Source organism: Saccostrea echinata, unplaced genomic scaffold, assembly GCF_033153115.1.
Source record: "Saccostrea echinata isolate AGI-Se365-2 ecotype Australia unplaced genomic scaffold, CSIRO_AGI_Sech_v1 ptg000054l, whole genome shotgun sequence".
Lineage (NCBI taxonomy): Eukaryota > Metazoa > Mollusca > Bivalvia > Ostreida > Ostreidae > Saccostrea > Saccostrea echinata.
In genome coordinates this window covers 53,983,113-54,010,474 of record NW_026889803.1, presented here as the reverse complement: position 1 = coordinate 54,010,474, position 27,362 = coordinate 53,983,113, and the positions used below count along the sequence as shown (strand labels likewise).

At 34.2% G+C, this 27,362-nt stretch overlaps 1 protein-coding gene across 1 annotated transcript in view; it reads right to left on the bottom strand.

Annotated features, from left to right (window-relative positions):
* LOC133171763 (phosphoinositide 3-kinase regulatory subunit 4-like) overlaps positions 1-27,362 on the bottom strand; it is a 29,160-nt gene that overhangs the window by 1,366 nt on the left and 432 nt on the right. The window contains exons 2-33 of the mRNA XM_061306562.1: positions 22,073-22,190; positions 21,254-21,378; positions 20,784-20,842; positions 20,186-20,335; positions 19,943-20,044; positions 19,175-19,362; positions 18,818-18,944; positions 18,472-18,644; positions 17,846-17,966; positions 15,300-15,395; positions 14,616-14,710; positions 14,463-14,502; positions 14,193-14,275; positions 13,713-13,788; positions 13,216-13,363; positions 12,944-12,990; positions 12,711-12,812; positions 11,688-11,822; positions 11,256-11,393; positions 7,746-7,922; positions 7,563-7,619; positions 7,409-7,452; positions 7,126-7,269; positions 6,769-6,814; positions 5,401-5,644; positions 3,458-3,638; positions 3,058-3,197; positions 2,755-2,848; positions 2,584-2,675; positions 2,269-2,373; positions 1,891-2,016; positions 86-243 (exon numbers count right to left, since the gene is read on the bottom strand). Of these exons, the coding sequence (XP_061162546.1) occupies positions 86-243; positions 1,891-2,016; positions 2,269-2,373; positions 2,584-2,675; positions 2,755-2,848; positions 3,058-3,197; positions 3,458-3,638; positions 5,401-5,644; positions 6,769-6,814; positions 7,126-7,269; positions 7,409-7,452; positions 7,563-7,619; positions 7,746-7,922; positions 11,256-11,393; positions 11,688-11,822; positions 12,711-12,812; positions 12,944-12,990; positions 13,216-13,363; positions 13,713-13,788; positions 14,193-14,275; positions 14,463-14,502; positions 14,616-14,710; positions 15,300-15,395; positions 17,846-17,966; positions 18,472-18,644; positions 18,818-18,944; positions 19,175-19,362; positions 19,943-20,044; positions 20,186-20,335; positions 20,784-20,842; positions 21,254-21,378; positions 22,073-22,164 (3,705 nt within the window). The 5' untranslated portion in view covers positions 22,165-22,190. The remainder of the gene's footprint in view (positions 1-85; positions 244-1,890; positions 2,017-2,268; positions 2,374-2,583; positions 2,676-2,754; positions 2,849-3,057; positions 3,198-3,457; positions 3,639-5,400; positions 5,645-6,768; positions 6,815-7,125; positions 7,270-7,408; positions 7,453-7,562; positions 7,620-7,745; positions 7,923-11,255; positions 11,394-11,687; positions 11,823-12,710; positions 12,813-12,943; positions 12,991-13,215; positions 13,364-13,712; positions 13,789-14,192; positions 14,276-14,462; positions 14,503-14,615; positions 14,711-15,299; positions 15,396-17,845; positions 17,967-18,471; positions 18,645-18,817; positions 18,945-19,174; positions 19,363-19,942; positions 20,045-20,185; positions 20,336-20,783; positions 20,843-21,253; positions 21,379-22,072; positions 22,191-27,362) is intronic.

The following is a 27,362-nucleotide window of genomic DNA, read 5'->3' as shown; positions in this document are numbered from 1 at the left end:
TACTTAATTTGATATTAAAGGTTTCTTATAGGTTTTCATGTGACCAGTTCAAAAAATACACTGATATTGACCCATTAATACTGACCTGATTAAGACTAAGTGTGGGTGTTGGACTTGCCCACAGGGCTTTTTGTCTGGCCCCTGTTTCTACATCCCAAATGGACACCTCATTATTTCCCTGGGTGGCTGAGATCAACCAAGACTGTTCCTGGGGGTGCATGATCAATCTCCTTACTCGAGCACCTGACCATAGCAAAATAGTTATCAATAAATCATTATGCCACTGAAATTTAGTGATAATGAAAGGCAGTTTTTTTTTTCAAAAATAATGAAAGACACATCCATCCATCAGGGATGGGGTTATCGTAATCGAGTGATCGTAATCGATTGTAATGATTACTTTTTTTCAAGTAATCGACAGTAATCTGTAATCGAAGAGATTTTCAATTACTTGTAATCGTAATTTAATCGATTACAGCTAAAATTTTCAATGTAATTATAATTACTTTTTCGATTACTTTCGATTATTTTATGCGTAAATGGATGTTATTTTGGAGAATTATTTCCTGTCATTCACACACAAATATCAAATATAAACAACCTAGTGTAATGTTTGGATTACCTAACTTTTATTATCATAAGTTTAATAATGTTCTCAATAAAATTTGCATTATAGACCTACTGGTCTAGTATTAAATAATTCAGAAGTGTATTTCAACTATTTATTAATAAAATATATACATGTAGATTTTCTGTATGCATTTTACATTTGACCCATAGTCCTCTTGCTGCATGTCCTTCATATTTCAAATATTGAAAAACTTTGTGGTTGTAATAGAAAATTATAAATAGCAAAAACAGATTTAAGTGCTGTATTAAATATAAATGATTTGGTAAATAAAGTACATTGTACTCGAAAATAAGAAGATGGAAATACTTATTCATATCTGAAAATGTTTAAACAACTTCAAACTTGTTGTTTTAGTAACTTTAAAATTCGCAAAATCATTCTCATGTTTTCATTCAAAATTGTAAGGTTTCTTTTGTATCAGTGAGGGGTTATAAGTGTCTGTAAGAGAGGGGGTAAGTGTCACTGTGTTTGCTAATCTTGGCTAATTAATTGACTGAGACATCCCTGACTTGCAGATAATGAGGTGTAAACTGTGAACTACCTAGTTTTAACTTTTATTATTCATAGTTCTATTGAAGACAAACAATATTATTAAAACAATTAATAGCTCTAAAAACACTTATTTCAATACAGAATGAAATTGTGCTATTAGTTTAATTACTTAAAGACACATTTGATTTACATGTTTATTACTAAGAGTTCTAATTTACTTATTTTTTTTAAAGAAGACACAAGAATGTTTAATGTGTACTGTCAACATACGGGCAGCCCAAATACTTCTAATGAAGTTATTCACAATAAAATTATTTTACAATAAATAATTTTTGCAACAAGTCAAATCTGAATATGGAGGTTCAGATCCAAGGTTGAGAGGAATAATTAATTCCTTGACATATTTTATTGTAGGAATCATGTCTCCACTTTTCATCGTACAGAATCCCTCATTTGGGCATTTAGTGAGAATGTTAGCCAGAATAAAACCTTAAAAGAATCTGCACTGAAACTGCAGGAACACATTCTAACTTCAGTGGATATCATCAACATTACCATTTAAATATTGCTTTGATATTCAAAGGGATAAAAACTTGGGAGTAATCGATTATTAATCGATTACATCTTCCAAAGTAATCGATTACAATCGATTACAGGACAAAAATGAGTGTAATCGATTAATAATCAATTACACAAAATTCCTCTAAGTAATCGATTATTAATCGATTACATTTTTCAGTAATCGTGCCCATCCCTGCCATCCATACCTGTGGGATGGACTATTGAGTTGATAGGAAGCTGAAATCTCATGTCCCAACAGACATGTGTCCCACTACTGGTCCCCACAGCCAACCAACACTGGGAATGGTGTACAGCAAAAGAGGTGATCAAGCCTACAAAAGTTTACCCTTAGAAGGAAAGCAGCTACTTTCTAGTGCATAAACATGTTAAAATCTGGTATAATGATTAAGTTTAATATCAACATAACTGTGATCTGGTTCAAACATTAACATTTCAGATATGACTTTATCTTTCAAAATCTTAACCTAATTTACTGGAATGATTACATTGATAATTTTTCTCAAAGCAAAAGTTACTTCCTTTTATCAGCTTTCTGCCCCATGTAAGACTTGATTGCTTTTTACCTGATTTTGGGTCATTTCTGAGCTTCCATACCTCCTTGTTAGAGCGAAGATCATGGCCCACTAGGAACCCATTGACTGTGGCATACGATAACACAGACTGGGCTCCTGTAACAGAACAGAACACTTTAATAACTAATACACAAGTCATCCTTTCATTGCATCATATCTTAATAAAGGAACTAATGGACAACATTTAACATTTTTATTCTAATCTCCTATTATCTTAGTTCTTTTTCCCTATACACTGTATATAAAATTGCCAATTTCATAATATATCTAAATAAATATAGATATGATATTTGTATAATGAGGTACCTGTATCAAAGTATGTGAGGTCTACAATATTTCCATAGTCGGATTTGTCTACATTAAGAGCTTTGTTCCAAGTGGCCTTCCCAGTCTCGATCCTGTAAAAACAAAGAAAATCAATCATAGAACCAATTATTTTGTGTCTTACAATAATATTATAAAAAAAACACTACTGACTTGTAGACGTGGATTGCCCCCATGTCTGTGAATGTGGCCAGAGAAAGAGCTGGTCCTGGAGCTTCACAGAAAACTAAACCTTTTACTTTCTCTCCTAATAAAACAAAGCAATACTCAGTACTTATATGTTTCTTAATTCTGGTAAAAATGAAACAAAAAAAGAACTCAGAATTATTCCTCCTTCCAAAATAAAAACTTTTTTTTTTTAAATCATTTAAAGAATGTCCAGTGAAATTGGATGTTTATAGAAGAAGTTAACAAAATATTAATGGCGTAAAATATCATAATAAAGAGTTATCTTACCAGGTACAGAAGTATTCTTCAGGGTCTGTTTAGAGTGGTTAGCAACACTGTTTCCCTCCAGTTTTTCAGACTCCCATAATTTGACTGTTCCATCGTTGGAGGCTGTGGCAAAGAATGCATGGTCCTGAGAAACTTGAATCCTGCAAGTAGATAACACATTTTACTAATGAATACTCAGGGAATAGTTACCCTTGGACTTGAATATCTGGACTTGAAATACTTTATTTATTTATATAATAACATATAATTTGGCAAATGAGCTTCAATTTCAGGTTATTGATGGCTGGATAGTATTATACAGAGAAGATGAGTTTAGTACTAAGCGGAGTTATTCCCCTTGGTGATGCACACATTTTTTTATGAAGATCATTAAGCAGTAATTTCTATGCCACCTCCCTACCTGTTGACTGCAGCTCTGTGCTCCTGGAGGTGGGCCACCAGTAATCCCTTGGGTTTCCAGTTACTAGGTGGTGGTCTCCTCTCCCAGGCTATCTCCAGTAAGTCTTTGGACTCGGCGGTGTACAACTCTCGCTTCTTGTGAACAACGTTTCTCAGGGCTATCTTACAGGGATGATATCTTGCTGTAATGCATGTTCATCAAAATTAATCATTAAAGTTCCAGTGCTAAAAAGCACAAACCTGATAAATGAAACATTGTCTGTGAATCCATGGAAAAATATTAAATTTTTCAACAAGAGGCCCATGGGCCACATCACTCACCTGAGCACATTGGCTAGGCAAAAGCACAAATCAGTTCAGTATTGAAAAGATTCCTGGGGGGAGGGGGGGGGGGGGGAGGGAGAGAGAGAGAGCTTGAATTTTAAACTACCTGATGATGCTTCCATGTCAATATAACAAAATGGCTTTGTTGTACTTGAGAAGATTTTAAAAAATTTTCCCCATATATTATTTTGTAAAAATTTGATCCCCCATTGTGGCTCCTCCCTACCTCAGGGGTCATGATTTGAACAAACTTGAATCTACACTACCTGAGGATGCTTCCAAATCAATATGACTAAACATAGCTTTTCTGTTCTTGAGAAGAAATAATTTTTCAACATGTTCTTACTTCTTATGTAAAACTTTCTACCCCCCATTGGGCCCCACCCAACTTGGGGGTCATTATTTGAACAAAATTGAATTTACACTACCTTAGGATGCTATCATATCAAAATGACTAAACACAATTTTCAGTTCTTGAGAAGAAGATATTTTCCTATAAGTTCCTGTGTAAAATTTTTGATCCCTCATTGTGGCCCGACCCTATCCCCAGGGTCAACATTTTATCAAACTTGAATCTACACTACCTGAGGATGCTTCCATATCAAAATGACTAAAAATGGCTTTGCAGTTCTTCAGAAGTAGATATTTTCCTATATATTTCTATTTATTGCAGTTCTTCAGAAGTAGATATTTTCCTATATATTTCTATGTAAAAATCTGATCCTCCATAGTGGCCCCGCCCTACCCCCGGAGGTCATGATTTGAACAAACTTGAATCTACACTACCTGAGGATGCTTCCATATAAATATGACTCATCATGGCTCTGCTGTTCTTGAGAAGAAGATTTTTAAAGATTTTTTTCCTTTATATTTCTATGTAAAATTTTGATCCTCCAATGTGGCTCCACCCTACCCCCCAGGGGCCATGATTTGAACAAACTTGGATCTACACTACCTGAGGATGCTTCAATATAAATATGACTCATCATGGCTTTGCTTTTTTTGAGAAAAAGATTTTTAAAGGTTTTTCTTATATATTTCTATGTAAAACTTTGATCCTCCATTGTGGCCCCACCCTACCCCCTGGGGTCATGATTTGAACAAACCTGAATCTACACTACCTGAGGATGCTTTCACATGAGTTTCATCTTTCCTGGCCCTGTGGTTCTTGAGAAGAAGATTTTTAAAAGATGCTATTAATTTTTCACTAATTCTTTATTATCTCCCCTTATAAGAGGGCATGGCCCTTCATTTGAAAAAACTTGAATCCCCTTACCCTAAGGATACTCTGTGCCAAGTTTGGTTGAAATTGGCCCAGTAGTTCTGGAGAAGAAGATGAAAATGTGAAAAGTTTACAACAACAACAACGACGACGACAGACAACGGACAAATTTCGATGAGAAAAGCTCACTTGAGCCTTCGGCTCAGGTGAGCTAAACATGATAAATTAGTATAAAAATCATTTTAACATTGCACTTTTTAGAATTAAAAGTTTCAAAAAGTAAGAGTATTTTAGCATTAAAAACATACAATGTAATTATCTACATGTATATCATATGTTTGTCAATAAATGACAGAAATATTCAAACAATTCAGATACTAATACAGGGAGGGTCTTACTGATGGGGTTTTTCTCTGTGCCTTTCTCTGTCAGGGATCTAACTGACCCCTCAGATGACACCTGACTTTGTGACATTGTTACAAAGCTTCCAGATGATGAAGATGTCTGACTCAGGGTCTGTGAAGTGTTCAATTTCCTCTCCAAGCTCTCAGCAGTTTTCTGAAGGGTCCTTGCTTTTGGAGACAAACTACTTGATGATGAATCTGACTCACTTGAACCAAACATACTTTTCCACTCTGAGTTCTGAAATATTCATACAACAGCCTTTATATTTATGCTGTTTTTTTTTCCTTTAAGATTCCTTTGTAATGCTTTAAAAGAAACCAATACATCTTCTCATCAGTTTCACTACTGAGCAGGAATATGATAGTGTCACATAATTACACAGGGAGGTCAACATTACCGCTACATTGCAAAAATTTCAACTCATTACCGCTACATTTCTTCGAAATTTCAGGTGATCGATAAAACTATGGCCAATTACAACTCATTACCACTACATATCGAATCTGCCAGCAATGGCACGAAATATGAGTTCTATTCAATATAATTCACTCACAATGTAGTGACACACAATTTTGATCTGAGTTCTAATCAGGATAATTCCTTCAGTCTGTAGTCGAAATACAATTATTTGCGTCAGTTGAAGTCATGGCTACTATTAAGAAGATTGTGACAAATTGTGGCAATCCTGGATTAGTCATTGATGGATATAAATTTTGTATAAATAAGACTTTCAAAAACTCCGAAGCGTGGAGATGCGTGGAAAAAAATTGCAAAAGCAGCAGTAAAGATTGTGTGTTTTATCCATGACAATGCTCGTTTTAAAACTTTCTAAAATCTTTTATTAAATAAAATAGATTTTAAATAAAAAAATTGGGAAAAAAAACATCCTGCTCAAAGTCTTACTTTCACCTCCCCGTGGTGAGCAGGGGGGAAAGGTCTTATGCATGTATATGTTGTACTTTAAATCAATCTGTACATGCATAAACCGCTGACTAACGAAGGAGGCAATGTAGCAGTAATGTATACATGTACTTTTAAATGTAGTGGTAATGTAACCTTTTTTGTAGTGGTAATGAGTATTTAGCGGTAATGACAATTTTGAAAATGTAGCGGTAATGATCTGTAACCATTACACGAATACCTGGAAACCTCCATTATACAAAGTTTACAGACATAACAGTATCTGGAGTTACTTAAAGCCCAAAATTTCAAAAGCTGGAAATGAATATAACACTGATTTTCAGATCCCATTTATAAAATTTAAATGAAAAATTTTATCAATAATGTTAATATAAATAATGCCTTTAAATTATTTAAATTCTGTAATGACAAATGTAGAGTCACAATACACAGTTACTTACCATGTTTACAGATTGGTCCTTTGAATTTGTTTTCTTAGAAGAACGACTGAAAAACAGAAAAATATCTCTGATATTAACGAATATCAACATTCATTTTTTTTGAAGCACTAAAAATATCTTCCAATATTGTTTTCATTGCATAACAAAGCCATGTATACATGTACTTATCAATTCTACTGCACATGTCTTGACTTCAATTGCACTTCACAACCACCACCCCCACCCCCCATTTTTCCATACAATTGATTTTTGCACTACTGGTACATTCTTACAAAAGCAAAATCTTTTATTTCGCAACATTGAAGAGATATAGAACTACATACAGTTTACAGTCACTAGTATTTACAATAGACAAACCTGGAGGCACTTAGATCCACTCCCAGTTGTTTTGGATCTTTCTGTTTCAGCAATTCAGCATGTCTCCTGGTAATCACTTTACCAGGGCCCACGATACAAAATCTACCATGGGAATCCCCAGCCTCTTGTTGAGTCTCCACCGAACTGAAAAGAAAATTGTGAATTACTATATTAAAATTCAAACTAATATTCATGCAAGAAAGCTTCCCTGAAATTGGATTAGAAAGATAAATGAGCAGTTTGATTACTAATTTTACTGAGATGATGTTGAGAGCTTGCTTACCCTGCTCTAGATCTGTGTAATTTCATTACATAATCTTTCATAGCCTGAAAACAAATGCAGATCAATGTCAGAAACTGAGTGTCACACTCCAGATAAGGCATTTAACATATGAGCCTTATCATATGAAAGACAATTATTAATACACTGTACTTACAAGAAGTTTGTCTTCATGTGATTCATCCATACCAAAGGAAGTCAGCTTTTTAAAAACCTATAAAATGATTCCTCTAGTATAAAATTAGACATACGAGCCCTGAGTAAACAAGGAGGTGAAGAGAATTTTGTATTGCTTTTTTTTATGCGAACTGTTCTTTTAATGAATACTTGACTGAATCACCTGTGACATTGTCTCGTCTAACTCTGGGTAGATGATGCGATGTCCCTGCCTGATGATGGACCTCATATACTGCCTCTCCCTCAGAATATCAAACACTCGGTCAGGCTGGCTGACCCTCAGGATGTAGTCAAAGACAGGGCGGGGGATTGGGTTTTGGAGGGCATTTAGCAGAAAAATCTGAAAGTACTTATCTTATGTTGTATTTGGATAAATAAAATATTGAATATGTTTATAATCAGTGTTTATTTTCCAAATTCATATCATTAATCTGTATAAAGTAGAGTACCACCAATGAACCTCATGTAAACTAAGTGATTAAAATTAACCAATCAGGAATCATTTATTAGCCAAAGTTAGCGTGCCTGCAGTGTTTTTGTTTACTTTTTCCAGTTCAATAACCACCACCAACCCCTTCCACCTTCCAATTATTGATTGTTCTAGACATAAAAGGGTTCATGAGTATGTTTTGGCAATTACGTAATGATATACTTATATATATCTCATTACTTTCTCCCAGCTATGGGAAGTTAATCGCTCAGCAATGAGATCAGGTGCTTGTTGTATGAGTGGGTGCATGTGGTCTATCTTTGGTGAGCATTTCTTATCAAGATTAAGACTCTCCAGTTGTGTACTCTATTCCTAATCTATTCAGGTGCATGTGAACATGCCTCATATATAGGCAAGCATTTCTTGCCCTTAGCCATCATCATACAGGTGCTAGTGAGCATGTGTTCAATAGGCAAGTTACCTTCAGGATTCTCAGAGTATACAACTGTTTACAGTTATGTAACTAGAATTTGGTTCTGATGCTGGGAAATTGACTGTGTGTATCTTTGTATAAGCTGCATGAGCCCTCAAGGCAAATATTGTAGAATGTTTTTAGTAGTATTGTAAATAAATGTGGAACTTTCACTTATCTTATGTTGTATTTGGATAAATAAAGTGTAGTTATTACATACGTACAATTTTGTTCGTTAAAAAATGAAAAAATGTAGGAAAATCACTTTTCAAATTTCCCACCATTTAAATTATGAATATTTATTATTTGGCACATGGCCCTGAATATAATTACTTCCTGTTTCTTTTTGATACTCCACAGGTAAGACATTTACTAAGTAAATGCCCCATATAGTGTTTTTTACAGTAAATTAATTTTAAATGATTGTATCATATATTATATCAAATTACCAGTCAAGTTACAAATTTCACTGCACTTTGTATGGTGATAAAGCTTTTTTTCTTCTTTTACTTTCAGTTTATATGCATAATATGCACATTAAGTGAAATCTATCTGTACTTTATCATTTCAGTGCCAAGATGGACAGCAGTTTCCTTTCTGTTCCTTTGTACAACAGAATGCTTGAGTTAGTGGGCTGTGAGGAGGAGATAGACATGAGAAGAACAGAGGTCGATGTATGTGACTATCTGTACAATAAGTTGTCCTGTGTGGCATGTCACAGGAGAAGTGCTGGCAGTCATAGGGAGGGGCTACGTATAGGGGGCTCTGATGTAGATATCTTGTACTATCCAACAAACCACCATGTTATTTGGAACCCCACAGATGCACATAATTACAATCCTAAATCAGAGACAGTGATTCTTATGGAGTATCAGAGGGACATTCCTGGAACAGTTCATCTGTGTCTGTTGAATATACACCCCTCTAACAATACTATTACTAAACAATCCTGTTTACTAAGGGATTCTAAAACTTATCTCAGTAGTCAAAAGTACCTGGAGAATGCTGATAAACTTTACTTCGGTCAAAAAGTTTTCAAGCATGGCCCATGTCAAACCAATACAGTGGGTGGCTTTGAATTTGATGGAGCAGTTGGATTTGTGGGCAGAAAATGGCCTCCACAAGCAAATGAATGGATAGCAAGATGTATGCAATTTGGATGGCCTGCAAATAATATCCTTAAAAGTATTGTAATTTCTGGCTGTCATTTTGTGCCTGTTGGTAGTAAGCAGTCTAGAGAAGAAAATCTCCCCGATCTTGACTTGGAGTGGCGCATGTCATTTGTTCAAGCTGAACAGAAGTTAGTGTATGCCATGAACCATTGCCAATTTCTGTGTTATGCATTACTGAAAGTATTCCTAAAAGAAGTGTTAAACAAAAACTTCAAAGAACATGAAAAACTCCTGTGTTCTTATTTTCTGAAAACTGCAATGTTCTGGGCCATTCAAACTGACCCTGAATTTCACTGGTCAAAAGACAATTTCTTCTTTTGTTTCTGGAAATGTTTTAAATTGTTACTACACTGGGTATACACAGGGTATTGTCCAAATTTCTTCATTCCACAAAACAATCTGTTTGTATTTAGGATTGTTGGAGCTGATCAACACAGACTCTTTACTCAAATGTACAGTCTCTACTGCTCTAGAGAGCAATGTCTGGCGCAATCTTCTTCTCTACAGAAAATCAGGAAGGCTATAGCTGATCCTACAAAGCCTATTTCTGATTCAAAAGAGGTTGATTTCAATGAATATGACCAAGATGCTGTTCTACAACACATTTTGATTTCCATTAATGCACTTCAAAACCAAGAGCTTGATTTTGACAGGAGGGCATTTTACAATCAAGCACACATGGATACAGGCAGTCTGTCCCTCACAGAACAAGTTCTGATTAAACGACACACCCTGAATTTGTATCATCATGTAGCATTTATAGAGCACTGCAGCTGCAATTGTAAGAGAAAATGTCAGAGGAACAAACAAACTTATGTAAAACATAAAAAAGTTGGACAACAACTTCTCGAACTGACAGCAGAGTTTGGATGTGCCAGTGATCCTCTTTATTTGGCACTTTATCAATATCTAGATGGTAAATTCGAACATTCTCTCCATGTCTTAAAAGAGACAAAAACAACACTACATCAAGACTACATTTTCTATTGGAATGAATACAGAAATATGAATGATTATTCCAAAAGAATGTTAGGAAAGCCAATGTCTGTAAAAATGAAAGAAAGCATGGCATTTGACATCTATATACCACTGTTCACACAATTCTCAGAGTTAGATGTGGAGCTGTCTCTGCTTTTACAGACAAGAGAGAGAAGAGCTTTAATGATCTCACCCTTTGTTTTCCAAAAATTTCTAGTCTTTTTATGTCACCATAGACTAAGCAGTCCACAGAGTGCTCAGTCTCTGCTAGATTTGCATACCCTGGTGCACAGTGACAGTGGGAAATATATCGTAAACCACACCAGAGATATAGCCTGGGAGATCCTTGGGATCTGTCATGAGCTGGCGGGGAATTTGGACCTAGCAGTAGACTCCTACCTCACCTCACTGCAGGAGACTCCCATCAACTTCATAACTAAAGCTACCAAGTTACGCTTAATTTTCCTCAGCAAAGAACAAGAGATTGAAAACACAGCTTAGCAAAGTGGACATTAAGGTATTACAGAGACCTATTTTGGTTTTAAAAAATTGTAATGTGTGGATACATACATTAGTCTATTGCAATAGGGTAGCGATCAATCCTTAGTAAAGATGTCTGACCTCTTTGTCCACTTGAAGAATTGGTTTGTTGAGACATGGTTGTAGAGCAGGCAAGACTTTACAGTGGATGTCTGCGATGTTAAAGGTCCGCGTCAGAGCTGAGATAAATCCTACTGCTCCCTGACGGATCCAGATTCCCTATGTAAATGTGTCATCATGTATATATCAAAATTTCTCTTAAAAAATTAAAGTTCCAAGATATTAAGGCATGATATGTGTTATCTTTATATGAAAGAATTTGCAGTCGATAACAAACTTCAGTTCAATATATGACATGTATGAATTATGCATAGATACATATGAATATTTATGTTTAGGATAGCAAATAGCAGATTTTATTTGTTCATTCATCACATTAAACATTAAAAATATAACATCTAAATCCTAAATATTTTTTGAAAATTTGAGAGACTTTTTTCACATATTACTTACAGGGTGTGCCAGAAAAGGGACCACTTCATGTAAGAACTCCTGAAGCATGGATTTCTGAATGAGACCTAATTCTGTAAGAGCCTGAAGAGCACCTAATGTCTTGTGTACAACAAATTCTTCTGGGTCACTAAGGCCCTGAAACAAAAAATGAAGTTTTAACATAGTGCAGTTGTACATGTGCATATACATGACACTGTATTTAGCAAAAATCAATTAGTAAAGTACGTTTTAAGGAAACTGATCTGTGTAAGCTTATCATAAAATACATGTATCACAAGTATGAACTGTGATAACATGACTGTACATTTACATTTCCAGATATTTATCCTTTAGATTCTTTGAAAATTAGAATACTGTTCATTTTCTCATGAACTACCATGGATGAGCAAGAATATCTCCATTGTGACGTCATAATACCCTACTTGACGTAAAACTATAGTGCAAACTGTTTTACTTTGAAAAATGACAGTTGAATGGTGTAATTTGTGGTAACTCATCAGAAAATAATGTAAATATAACAAATGAATTTAATTTTTAAAGATTTATGAGGTACATGAGCTACAACACTTCACGTCAGCATATTTATCATGAAGCGCTAATGCGCTTCATGAAATATGCCGGCGTGAAGCGTCGTAGTTCATGTACCTCATGAGTCTTCAAAAATTAAATTCATTTCTTAAATAAATCAAAAGCATTCACAAAATAGTTGATAAATCTATTACAGTAAAATGATCACATTTGTTTTTATGTTACGTGATTTTGCTGCTTAGAAATGTTTTTTTGGCCTATTGTCTTTTTGACTAAAACTGTGAATATTTATCAAGCAATGAAAACATATTTCATAAACTCAAGTTTCCTCCATTTGTAGGAAATTCCTTTAAAATAAAAAATACTGCTCTCATTTCTGCATTTTCTTTCAAAAAATCCAACTTTTAATCAACATTAAAAATAAGCATTCAATATGAACATAAATAATAATAATTTTTGGAAGATGGTCTTTAATTATTATCACGATTTCCTTACTTGGTCAAGAAGTGGCTTTAGTATAGAACAGCTCTGCCACCCTACATAGGCTGCCACGCCCACAATGTTGTCAAAGAAGGAGCCACGGAGGTGCCAGTCAGTCTAAAAATGGATGGAATCGGTATTCCAAAGAATAAAAATCTTGATCATAAAAGAGAAAATTTTCTTAATTTTTGCATAGGGCTTTATGGTTTTAATATTCATTAAACAAAACCTGTTCTGAGTGAGCTAACCTTGTCATTGAGGAAAGTAATCATGTGGGACAGAAGTACATCATTGGCTGAAAAGTAAATACAAAAATAGACATTTCTAAAGTTTCAAAACACTACCGGTACACTGTATCTCAACTGAAATTTATATCAGACTGGAGAATGAGATAAAACTTCAAAACAACTCTCATTACTCATACATGTTTTAACTTTACAGCCGTACATAAGATTAGAGAACAAGATCACATTGTTATGAGGAAAATATTTTGAAAATCTGATTTTTGTAGAAAGAGTACCTTTCTGCCTGCCAAAAAACACACAGAGCTTTGTGATTCCATTCTCTAGTAGGGTTTGTTTAACACTATTGTCTGGGTCACTCAACAGGGTAACAACCTTCTGTTGAATAGTTTCTTGTAGAGAAAGCAGCTCTATGTCATAATTTGCCTGAATAACAAAAAGTAATTTGCTTCTTGATTTTATACAATGTTACTGTAATTAAGGAAATATATATATATATATAATTCTTTTTTTTTTGGGGTAGGTACATGTAAATTATTCTGTGCATTCAAGTTTTTGTCACATCTCTATTCACTGACAAGTATTTCATTCAATTAAAATTTTTTTCCTTCTACTTCTTCAATCTGAAAATAAAATGAATATCATTTTTTTAATATTCATATAGCACAGAATACTGACAGAGACATTCTTTATTGGATAACAATGCAATCTCTATCTATTTCTTGGTCTAGAGATCAGCTGATCTGGGGTGTAAGTTTTTTTGTGACTGATTTACCTGATACAGAAGGCCACCTCCACCTTCCTCATTGTCATTCTCCTCCAAATCAATCCTCTGGGTCATCTCTAACACTCTACAAATAACATCTACTTTGTACTATAGAGCGGATTAACACAATATTACAACCAATTATAAATTATCATAATCTCTACATCAAAAGTATTTCAATATACTTTTAATCACTAGTAAACTTTCAATCTGTAAAGTACAGTAAAACTTGTCTAATCTGGACACCACTGGTTCCAAAGAAATTGGCTGGATTAGACAACATTCTGGATTAGACAACATACATGTATTAAACAAATAAATTTACTAAAAAGGAATTAATTTTTACATCGTATTAAGCAAGATTTTGGACTACACAACATCCAAACTAGACAAGTTTCACTGTACTTACTCTTTTTTCACAGAATCTAAAAATTTAAGAACTTTCATTGAATACAGAAAATAAAAGCCAGCCCTGGATTTTGAAGTTACCTAAGAGCCGTTTCTGCCAGTTTTGCAATATTCTCTGCATAAGCAGCTCTGACCATAACTACTGGATCTTGTGTAAGGTGTGTCTGTTATAAATATAAAACATCACTTAACTCAAGAAAACCAAGACAATGTACCAAACTCTGCTATAAGGAAGGCACATACCTGTACATGTATGTATTTTAATTATTCAATTAATAAGCAAATGTAATATATATCACATAACATAACATATGCCCAAATTCTATACTCTGCAAGTAATTTTGCACTTACTATGTTTGGAAAAATATACTCTGGGAAAACATTGGCATCACTGTAATTAAAATGTACATGTACTTAACTCTTGGATTAAACTAAAAAATAATGCTTTAATTTATAATAAAAGTACCTCTGAATGCAATCTTTAAATGAAATACTAATACTGACCTCCTTGGAATTGAGTCCACATCCACCAGACATTGAGTGACCACTCGAATCACCTCAGCTCTTACTTGAGGAAACTGGTCATTGACAAAACTTAGCTATAAAACATAAACTATAATGTAAATTCCGTAATAAATGAAACCCTTCCTAGCAAGTAGAGGTCTCAGCTGAGACTGCACCTCTTCTGTTCTGAGGGAAAATGTGGGCACTTATTTACCCATATATGTAAGCTCTCCGAATCTTTGACCTGTAAACCTAACTTCAACTCAAAATACACTGTATATACAGCAAAACATCTATGCAATCTGTTTTACTGTGAATTCTGATCTTTATTTTCTTTCCCACTTTACCATTTTCCATGTTTATAACACTGTCCAGCCCAACACCCTTTCTATTCCAACACAAAATTTTTGTCCCAGTGCATGTCAGAGTTGAAAGGTTTCACAATGGCGTGAATTTCTACATGTGACATTATGACAAGACTTATAAATACAGTCAAGCCTTGTTATCTCTACCTCGATGGGACCGAGAAAAAACTTCAAGATATCCGATGGTTCAAGATATTGAGGGTTAAATACTTAAGAAATTTGTGGTTAGGACTTTCCAATCACTTCGACATATCCATGGCATTCGAGATATCCGTGTTCGAGATACCGAAGTTCAACTGTAACAGACTGTAAAAGTTACCATGTAAGGGATGATTCTGTCCAGTATGATATCTGTGGTGACAAGCTTTGATGTATCCAATAGGAGTTGTAAGGCCATCAGCTTACTGTTACAGAACTGGAATCAATTATTTCCATAAATAACATTGTATTGAATGTTGAGTATAGCAAATGTTCTTGGATTTCACAAGTCATAAAAGTATTGGTTTTGACATATACATGTGCTGTTTATCGAGTTAAAATATGTGAATTATTCTGTTCTACATCACTAAAAGTGAATTTTGTAATGTACTATTACAAATATCCAGGTAGGGGGAATTTTTTTATGAATCTGATTTGTAACATTTATTTCTAAAATTTTATCTTTTTTATTCATATCAAATTTTATTTAGAAATGCATGTAATTAGGCCAAAGTTTTTTTTTCGTTTGGTTTACGATTCCGCCGACCCTAATTTTCACCAATCATGAAAATAAAAATAATGTCTTTTTCCGACATATTTTTCCGGATTTTTCTCAGCTGAACTGGTGGGTTTTAAATTTTAGAATGCATCTTAGTCGAATAAGCGCTTATAAATATATGAGACCTTTACAAACATTTAGGTGACCGTAAATAAACACATGTGCAGACCAAAAATGGCGGTTCTGTCATGTAACAGCTGTGTAACAAGGTAATTCTTCGCTGAAAGCAATGACATACACTTAAAGAACTTTTCTGCATGGAAAAGTGAATAAAATCTTGGATGCATGATCTCTTTCTCCAATTGCAATGTCTCAATTGGCTAAATTCATACCGTAATATTGGAGAGTGTATGCCCAACCCTGATCGACCTAGCAGACACGGTTACACCTATAGATAATAGGGATTTATCAGTGCCTTCTCATGTACAATTGCCCAATTGAAAATGAGTTCAGTTTTTCCCAATTTGGCAGTATTTTTTGCCAATTGGTGAACAATGCTTTTATTTTTAATTATCTTGAAAAAACACAAAGTAAAATTGTCAGACTGTCTGTAATTTTCATCTATTTAACTCATTTAGCAAAGCTACAGTCATAACACATGTTTAAAAACACTGTAAAAACATCGCCAACTTTTAATCCGAACTTCCTCCGTTTTTCTAAAAATGATGATATTGTATAATTATATAGATTTATTAAGTTATTTCCACCTATTCAATTGATCTTTGAGTGAATGGTAAGGACTTTGGGCATTATTTCAAATAGAAATATATATTTTCAATGCATTAATACATATTAAAAGAGGACTTTTAGAAAATATGTACTTAGTATTTATGCAGGAGGTTTATAATCTCCAGAAACAGATCTATACTATATGATCTAAATTGAAATCTCATACACACATGTACAACCCTACGTTGTATAACTGCTTTACACTCATTGAAGTCCAATTTACTTTCATTAGTCTATTATTCATAATTGATCTTGTATGATGAAGATGGATCATATTTAATTGTCGTTTGGTTGCCCAAATTAGAGTTCATGCTGAAATGTTAAATGAATTACCCCTGAATACAGGATTTAAGTAACATTTTAAAATTTTTTCCAATTTCATCAAATAGCCGATAATTTATTCCCAATTCCCCAAAAATGGTGTTTCCCAAAATAGGCTGATAAATCCATGGATAATAGTTAGACCAATTTAGTGTTGAGAGATGCATCTTAGTTGAAGTAACGCTGACCCATATTTCACTGGATAAGTTCAAATGTGTATAAAACATTTGTTAATTTATAGAAGTAAATTCAATATACAAATCTTTGCAAATTTCATACTCAATTGAGATCAAAGCCCTTTGAATTACTAAGAAAATAATGAGCATTGCCTACTGTGCAGGTACATAACAAAAATTTAAAGAAGGACTTGATTGAGAAATTATTAGGCTTTTGTGCCACAGGTTGAACATTAAATTTGATAGCTGCATGATCAAATTATTATAACCTTTATTTCAATGTCAATTACTTTTGATATTGTTAAACAGTTAAATTGTATTTTTCTTCAATCTAAATTTAATTTAAATTTGGATCCTTATTTTTAGTTTGTGGGCATACCGAGGTTTATAACACATCACTTATCACTGAAGAGCACAAAAAGAAGTTGAACATCATGAACCATGCACTGATTGACAAACAAAAATCAGAACTACATGTATATGTAAATGAAAATGACATTCAGTCTAAAGTTAGAAATGAATCAAAATTAAATAAAAAGAGTTATGTGATCTAGACAATAAAACTTAAAAGTACTATTGACGTGTATTATTTTTATTAAAATAAACATTGCTGGTATTTTAAAATGAAACTGTTGAATCCTAAATTATTTTTATTTTTATTTTTCGACCACCCAATGCATTTTTTTGAGACAGAAAATCGTAAACCAAAAAAAATAAAAACTTTGGCCTTACATAAAATCTTCAACAAACTGACAAGACAGTATAAAAGGCAGATGAAATACTGATAGAGCAAAACATTAATTGCCAATCAAGCCATTTCTTTAAACACATAAAAACATGTTTCTAGGTAAATACATTTACAAGAAATCTACAAAATCTCACATGAAGTTTCCTGGAACTTGAGCCAATGAGTGAGATGATGAGGACCAGACCAATATTGTCCTCAGATCGCTCCTCATGAGGACAGAGACTCTTTACAATCCTTGGAAAATCCCTCTTTATCCTATGAAAATAAAAAATCTACTTGTTCGGTTCTTTTCAATGTTAATGAAATGAAAAGCAAATAAGGAGAATCCCTTCCCCAAAAAAATTCCAAAACTTTATTGCACATCTACAAGACACCACCTATCATATTCCAAAAGATCAATTGGTTACTGCTTAAAATAAAAGAGTAGTTTGAGGAAGAAGAAAGTGTGACAGACAGACGGACAGACCAAGGTAACAACAAAATACCCAAACTTTATTTAGAATGTGCTGGTACATGTATAACAAGTGATTATGACAAGTTTTTTTTCCAGCATGATAAGAAAATTATATAAAATCACACGTATTTTCTTCAAAAGATTTGGAAAGAAACTTGATAAAGAACTACAAAATATGCAGCTTGTGCATAAAACCTACAGTACAAGATCTAAGGTCAATGTCACTTGATTGAGTTGGGAGAGGGATGAAGCTTGATTGAGATGGCGGGGGGGGGGGGGGGGGGGGGGGGGTGTTACTAGAAATACCTGCTAATTCTGTCATCAGGGGGAAGGACTGGGGTAGAGACAAACTGTTGGAGGTAAATCTTGAGAAATGTGTAGAAATACTCTGGGAAGGCTTTCCCCCTTTGTTGTATCATATACTCCTCAGCTGAGAGTCGATGGGAAGGGTCCTTCTTGATCATGTGACGAACCAAATCCTTTAAAGTCATAGAAATTTTAATTTTACTCAGAATCTCACCATGCACTAGATCACATACCCATAGGTCTCATAAACGAAGTGTTGATCTTTTTTTAAGCATCTATATACAAGTTACAACAGAAAAGTGACCTTGCACCTCTGTTAAGAATTAGGAAGAAGTATTTGACTCACCCTAATGTAGTCATCATCAATTTTTTCTAGAACTTTCCAAGGACTGTATTCTCCATTTCTATAAGCCAGCAGCTGGGAGAAGTCAAAAGGTGGGGTGCCCTCAGTGAATAACTCACATATAACACACCTAAAAACACAAAGACATTTATATCGGCTGAGAAAAAATGAATTTCTACAGCAATTTGTACCATTACTTTATCTTTGATCTACTCCTCTTGCAAATGTAATGCAGGAAGTAATTCAGTATCGTTTAACCTTGGTGGAAATATCTTTTATAGAAGTTTTGGTAAAAAGAATCATAGTATCACAAAGACAGGAAACCACAAGGTATATGTAAAGGATGGAATATTTACTGACCCTGCAGAGAAGATATCCATAGGTGGAGTGAGGTCACCTGATTTGACCTCATTACCAGATGTCAAATCAATAGTTTGACCTTGACCTTCTTGGTTTTTTAGTCCACTTTCTACAAATCGTTCAGGTGCAATATAACAGCATCTTCTTCTTGATGTGTCAAAAAAGTAGGAAAAATCTGAAGGATTATCCTAGACAGAAAATATTAAAAAAAAAAGTAAGAAAAATCAGAAGGATTGTCCAACGAGGAAAATATCAAAATAAATTTACATATGCATGTACAGTTGAAATTCGGTATATAAAACATGGATATCTCAAATACCATGGATATGTCAAAGTGATTTGGAAGTCCCAAGTACTTTTTCTTTCAGTATTTTACCTCAATATCTCGAACTCTCAGATATCTCGAAGTTTATTCTCGGCCCCATCGAGTTCGAGATAGCAAGGTTACTAAGAAGATTAGTCTTTGCAGCTCTCTTGGATGTATATTTATATTAACACATTCAAAATACAGGATACTGTAAACACGGTGTCATAATTCTGTGGAATCACAATTTCTGTTCAATCAGCAGGTAGAAGATTATGCAGATTTCTTAGATTGCTACTATATCCCTTAAATGCACTTTAAGTATGCTGGGAAAAATTTTTGCATAAATTTTGTGACCTCATATATAATGCAAATTAATACCATGCAGAAAATGTACTTCTACAGATGTATTTTACTTTGCTAGGGGAGGGGTGGGGTGAAGGTTTACTGTAATTTCTCTGTACCTCTGGCAGGTATGTGGGTTTAAAGCTGGCAAAATCAGTGAGGAGTAACCAATTCCAGCTGGTAATCATTACGTTTTCTGCTTTTATATCACCATGACAAACCTGTCATAAAAAAAAGAGAAATTCTTATTTATTTTTGCAGTCACTTAAGTCAATCTCTGTAAAGAAATTATTCAGAAATATGTACTGAAGATATGTCTATGTTAAAGTGATGAAAAAGAATTAGAACTAAGAATGACTCACTTTGATTTTATGACACTGATTGAGGGCACATAAAAGCTGAAAGGCCAGCCATTTTTTCTCTGTTCTATTAAGGAATGGACGAGTGCTGATTCTGTCATACAGACTGTCTTTGACATACTGTCGGAAAATCAAAGCCGCTTTGTCCGAATGCTGAAATAGAAACTTGTTCATCAATATCCTTTTCCTGTTTACAAAAGATTTTCTATATTAAATGTCACATTTGTTTTTCTAACATTGTACATATTAATTTATATATAACTTGTAGAATTGACTTAATGTAAATTTTGTCAATGTATTGGTAATTAATAACTTAACTTTACTTGCTTTTCCTAAAAATTATCCATAAAAATGTTCTTGCAACTGGTAGTAAGAAAACAGAGTTACAGTCTTACAACAATAGGCTTGCAACATATACTGTATACATGTATAACTGATTTACAATAAGCTATACAAAATTTCTTTCTCAGCAAAAGTAATATTTTCAAAATTAAAAAAAATGTTAAACTACAGCTCTCTTCTTCAGTTTTTATTTGTTGAGTACTATTTACAACATGAACATCTGATTTCACATGAAGCTAAAGTCAGTGGAATCACTTACAATGGCCTTTTGGAATGGTAGACAGTTAGATGTGCTTCCTTGTAGTCTGATGTGAATATCTATTAGAAAAAGAATTAATACACGAAAAGGAAGAAATTGGTTTTGTAATAAAGGTGGATGGGGAGTAATAAAATTAAAGCTTCTATAAGTCATATACAATGTACCATCATGTTTATTAGCTCTTTATATAACTTACGTATGTAAAACATTTCATTTAAAATTTTTAACAATTTGTTTTCAACATTTTCCTGTCTTTGTACAGAAAATGTTATAATTATCCAGTAATTAATTTTCAAAGGGAACATTTCACTGAATTAAAAGAAAAATAAATCCCCCTCTGCATTACTTAAATTTTCTTTGGATGAAATGAAATGACAAACAGAAACAGCTTCTCCAAAATGAACTCAAAGTTGAATTTTTCTTTTGCTATTAATCTACACTCATGCTAAGATGACTGTGATGAATTTTACCCTCTAGTTTGTTCCTGTGAGAAGTCAATGGAAGAGAAGGATCATGTATAACAAAGACCTTCACCACAGCAAGCCCCTCTTTTGTTCGAGCACGGGCTACCTTAAAAAATCTTGTACTTCCCAAACTGAAAAAGAAACGTATAAATTACATGTATGTTGGGTTGCAGTGAAAAATTTACACAATTAATTTAAGTCATTTATATGAATTCAAGCATATACAATTAAGTGATCAAAGAAAAAAAAAATAAGTGAAATTATACATCTGTGAATTGAACTTCTATATAGTACTTTTGGTATTAAAAACTTTATATATGCATTAAAGGTTAAAAAAATCTTTTTTATTTCAATCATTGCAGAAGAAAAACCCCTGCTGGCACTGAACTCCTAATATAGAGGTTAAAGGTCAAAGTTTGATGAACTGTCAGGACAGAAGAATTTAAAATATAAAGTGAAGTGCTTCCAATAAAAAAAAATGTTTTATGTGTGCAACTTGGTATTCTCCACTGAATTTTGGAAATGGGAAGACAGTGCATTTAATAGTTTTTTTTTCAAATTTAAACAGCAAACTGAGCCAGACATCAAAATACATCTAGACAGTATTTTTACTTAGGATAAGCTTTGCATTATCAATTAAGTTCTTCCTGTGATGTGTTTTTGACGTAATAATAAGTATGTAAAACTAAAAAGTACATTTTTTTTATATAGGAAGAATACAAATACAATTGAAAATATAATTGTTTGCTATGTCACTCACTCTATTGAAAACCTGATATATTCCCATAAGTTGTATATACTTTTTTTGTTTCATTGCCCTCTGACCTGTTTTCATACTGGTAATCCTGAATGTCTGTCAGGTACTGATCCACTGGTTGGATCTGAGAGGGGGCAATTCCTGTCAACTGGTTCCCCATTTCACTTTCATGTATCCATTTGTTTTCTGGCAAGAGATAAATGATATCAAAATTAAATTGTATTACACAAATCTTTGTTAGCTAAGAGTTTCTGATCCACTTTTCCCCTCATAAACCCTTAGCCTATCAAAAGTCAGGATTGTTTACATCAAATAAAATAGCTCTGAAAATACTTTCCTTCATATTCTCTTTTATTTACATTCTGAAATCTGCAATTTCTTGAATGAAGCTTTTTTTATTTTAAGGAATGTGTGATATCTCCTTCAGTGCAAACTTTCTTTTTGCTTTTATTTACTTTCCCTCTTCATTAAAAAAAAATTAAAAGTTTCTTCTTCATTTAGATAGTCATACAAATTAAATGAGAAATGATCCTATACTCTTTTTGTCTCTAACTGAGCTAAATGAAAATATCTCATTTTTAACCAATTAATACATAAAAGGACACAGGGCTTGCAACTTTTCTCTCAGTGTCTGCCTCACCTCATGTAAACTAAATGTTGCTTGCTTGTTTACCTAAAGCAAGGAGCATGGCATATGCATACATCAATAAACTTGTTACACAGTCTTTTCCTTTTTTTTCAATTTTTATTTTAAGTGCCACCAATTTGCAAATATATTTAGTCATTCACAACAAGGGCAAATCTTGTTTGTGTGCATCAGCTAATTAAATAATAAATATTGAAGTAAAGTTTATGGGAAATGAGACAGATGATGAGAAATTTTTATAGGTAAAAAAGTGTGTTGATCCCAGATTTAAAAAGGAAAAAAATGGAAATGGGGGCAGGGCATGCCCCTAGTGTCTGTGTTTCTAGACAAATTAGCTGCATGTAGCCTTATGTTCCTCGGAGAATTTTTTACTCATTTCGAGACGCCACCGATTTCTGATGCAGGGCTGCAAATTAAGACTAATATTCTGCACTTCATGCCATTAAGCAGTGAGGGATCTTTTTCATGCCAGAATCTACTGCAACATGGGATCTCCATTTAAATAACTATATCATACAAAGGACCGGTCTCAGTCTCGCAGTGGGATTTCAATCAGTGATGTAAGAACTTGTAATGTATAAAATGACATCAAAACTAACATCATACAGGTCAGGCACAATCTATAGATTTAACTACATAGTTTGAATTAGCTATATAGCTTGATTTCAGCTATTCAAAATAGCTTGTTTTTCTATTTTATCATACTTTTTTCAGCATGTACAAAAAGTTGCACTTAGGTACAGTGAAAGTTTTCAATTTTGAACTCCTAAAAACAATGCACAAAAAATCACTCATCAAATTGCATCTCCTTGAGAAATTTTGTACTCAAAGTTCTAAAGGTTTTGGAGCTATATAAAGCAACTGATGTGTGACCACATAGTTACTTCTTGAATAAAATTATCAAGGAGGTCAATTGTTGCCTTGAAACTATATAATCAACTGGTAATAATTCTGTACGTGAAGTAATCATACATTACTTAGCTATACTTCACCGCACGCAAGATGTATACAGCTACCAAAACAATGGAATTACATCTTTTGCTTAAAAGTGTTCAAAAGCAGCAGTATTTAAGGGGATGAAGGATACATGGTCACATGACTCTGTTAAACTACGTCATAGTCTCCTTTATATAAGTGCAAAACGTGTAAAGTATCAGTTCTTGTAAATTTTTGACAATTTTTTTTCTTTAATTACCATCTTATATAAAAACAAGAGGCCCATGGGCCACATCGCTCACCTGAGTAACTTTGGCCATGCTGTTCTTTACCAGATTCCCCCCCCCCCCCCTTGTAATACCTATTGTGGCCCTGCCCTACCCCAGGGGTCCTGTTTGAACAATTTAGAATCTACACTACCCAAGGATGCTTCCACATAAGTTTCAGCTTTTCTGGCCAAGTGGTTCTTGAGAAGAAGATTTTTAAAGATTTTTTCCTATATATTTCAATGTAAAACTTGGGTTCCCTATTGTGGCCCCGCCCTACCCCCGGGGGTCATGATTTAAACAATTTAGAATCTACACTACCCCAGGATGCTTCCACATAAGTTTCAGCTTTTCTGGCCAAGTGGTTCTTGAGAAGAAGATTTTTAAAGATTTTTTCTTAGTATTTCAATGTAAAACTTGAATTCCCTATTGTGGCCCCGCCCTACCCCCGGGGGTCATGATTTTAACAATTTAGAATCTACACTATCCCAGGATGCTTCAATATAAGTTTCAGCTTTTCTGGCCAAGTGATTCTTGAGAAGAAGATTTCTGAAGATTTTTCCTATATATTTCAATGTAAAACTTGGATTCCCTATTGTGGCCCCGCCCTACCCCCAGGGGTCATGATTTTCACAATTTAGAATCTACACTATCCCAGGATGCTTCAATATAAGTTTCAGCTTTTCTGGCCAAGTGATTCTTGAGAAGAAGATTTCTGAAGATTTTTCCTATATATTTCAATGTAAAACTTGGATTCCCTATTGTGGCCCCGCCCTACCCCCAGGGGTCATGATTTTAACAATTTAGAATCTACACTACCCCAGGATGCTTCCACGTAAGTTTCAGCTTTTCTGGCCAAGTGGTTCTTGAGAAGAAGATTTTTAAAGATTTTTTTCTATATATTTCAATGTAAAACTTGGATTCCCTATTGTAGCCCTGCCCTACCCCCGGAGGTCATGATTTTAACAATTTAGAATCTACAATACCCAAGGATGCTTCCACATAAGTTTCAGCTTTTCTGGCCAAGTGGTTCTTGAGAAGAAGATTTTTAAAGATTTTTCCTATATATTTCAATGTAAAACTTGGATTCCCTATTGTGGCCCCGCCCTACCCCCGGGGGTCATGATTTGAACAATTTAAAATCTACACTACCCCATGATGCTTCCACATAAGTTTCAGCTTTTCTGGCCAAGTGGTTCTTGAGAAGAAGATTTTTAAAGATTTTTCCTATATATTTCTATGTAAAACATTGATTCCACATTGTGGCCCCGCCCTACCCCCGGGGGTCATGATTTGAACAATTTAGAATCTACACTACCCCAGGATGTTTCCATATAAGTTTCAGCTTTACTGGCCCTGTGGTTCTTGAGAAGAAGATTTTTTAATGACCCCACCCTATTTTTGTCTTCTCTTGATTATCTCCCCTTGTGAGGGGACTTGGCCCTTCATTTTAACAATTTAAATTCCCCTTCACCCAAGGATGCTTAGTACCAAGTTTGGTCAAAATTGGCCCTGTGGTTCTTGAGAAGAAGTCAAAAATGTGAAAAGTTTACAGACGGACGGACAGACAGACGGACAGACAGACGGACGGACGGACGACGGACAAAAAGTGATCAGAAAAGCTCACTTGAGCCTTCGGCTCAGGTGAGCTAAAAATGAAAAGTTTAACATTCTTGTAAACATTAACAAATTATGAAAAAAGATTGATCCACTCCTCTGTTTCCCTAAACTGCGCGTCCAACAAGTCGGTGACGTCATACATGATCCGTTAGTACAGCAAGATCATACTTGGTGAATACGGGGGGCGGTATTATTATGTAAAAACAGCTCATAATCAGTATATGAAGAAATATTTTGAGAAATGGGGAACAGAAAAATTATTTTTGCCTGGCTGATGACGGAAATCATATGTAGGTATATCTTATTTCGCTTATTTAGCTTACGTGTGACGTCATAGTTGGTTTTTCCCGTACTCGAGAAATGTAAACATGACAAGTGTTTGTCCTGTCGTCTTTAACGATGTCCTGTGCAATATTGAGGTCAGCTTCACCATTCGAAATTTTTACAGTTAATCAACGATTTGAAGGACTTGCATTTCAACGTAAATTTAAAAATATTGAATGATAGAATTTTTTGTACATTACGTTTTTCATTGTTTAAGTTGTCTTAAAAAGTTCGTAATTTTCCCTATCCAGATGCAGTCTGATAGAAGAAACTTGCTTTTTCGAATTTTAAACCCTATTCATACTCTGAAATATTTTAAAAGATACATGTTCACTTACATATTTTTTTACATATGCTTTAAAAATCCCATTATGGACAGAGTAATAAGCCCGGAAACATGGAGAATTAAAACTCCACTTAGATACTGTAGGGCATAGTATTTATCAATCAATATCTCTAAAATTAGGTAAGAAACCTAATGATATAACTGCTTTAATATATGTGGGACATACTTAATTAGAAATATACAAAATATAAAAAAAATTGAATGACAAGTATTTTTTCAGCTAGAGGTCCTTCTTCCCCTTAAATGATGCTTGATTTCGATTGCTTATTTTTAAGTCCATAGTGCAAACATGAGTAGTCACATACTCGCAACTTTTTTGTCCATTTCTTAAAAAAACTATGAAAAACTGCTTAAAAATAGCATTATCAAGCTATTTTGAATAGCTTAATAAAGCTATATAGCTAATTCAAGCTATAAAGGAAAATCAAGAGATCGGTTAGACCGAATGTCAGACACCTCGGCCCAAGGACAGCTCGGCCCATTGACATCTGGGGCTAATGACACCTCAGCCCTAACAGGTTGGCCCAGGATTTAAGACAGGTCGACCCATGTATAAGGCATCACGCCTCAAACAAAATTTTATTTCGAAATATATACCTCCAATTTAATTCAATTCTCATAATAGAAATTCAAGATCATAAGAATTGATAATATTTTGATAAATTGTTTCAATTAAGTGTATATTTAGAGCATTTTCCAGAAGAGATTGATTGATTGAGTATGTGTTGTTTTATGTCCCATTCAAGAATTTTTCACTCATATAGAGACGTCACCATATACCTGTGAAGGGCTTCAAATTTAGACCTTTACTGGCACTTATGGCCATTGAGCAGTGAGGGTTCTTTATCATGCCATCGCCTACCGTGACACAGGGCCTTGGCTTTTAAGATCTCATCCAAAAGACCTGCAACTTTCACTCCAAAGTGTCGGGCGCTTGGCGAAGGAACAGTTGCTACCTATTTTTTATTGACATAGGTCAGTCACGGCCGTGATTCGAATACACGACCTTCCGATCACGGAATGAGCACTCTACCAACTTGGCTACCATGATGGTTTTCCAAAAGAAATAGATGTGTTAGTTAAAGACTGATCCAGTTTTCTTAGGGAAATGAACTAATTATAGACCCCCTCCCCCCATTTTATATTTATTTTAAACTGAAACTGAAAATCGCTTAATCATCAGAAAGAATAACTCATTGGGTGGACCTGTCAGGGCCGAG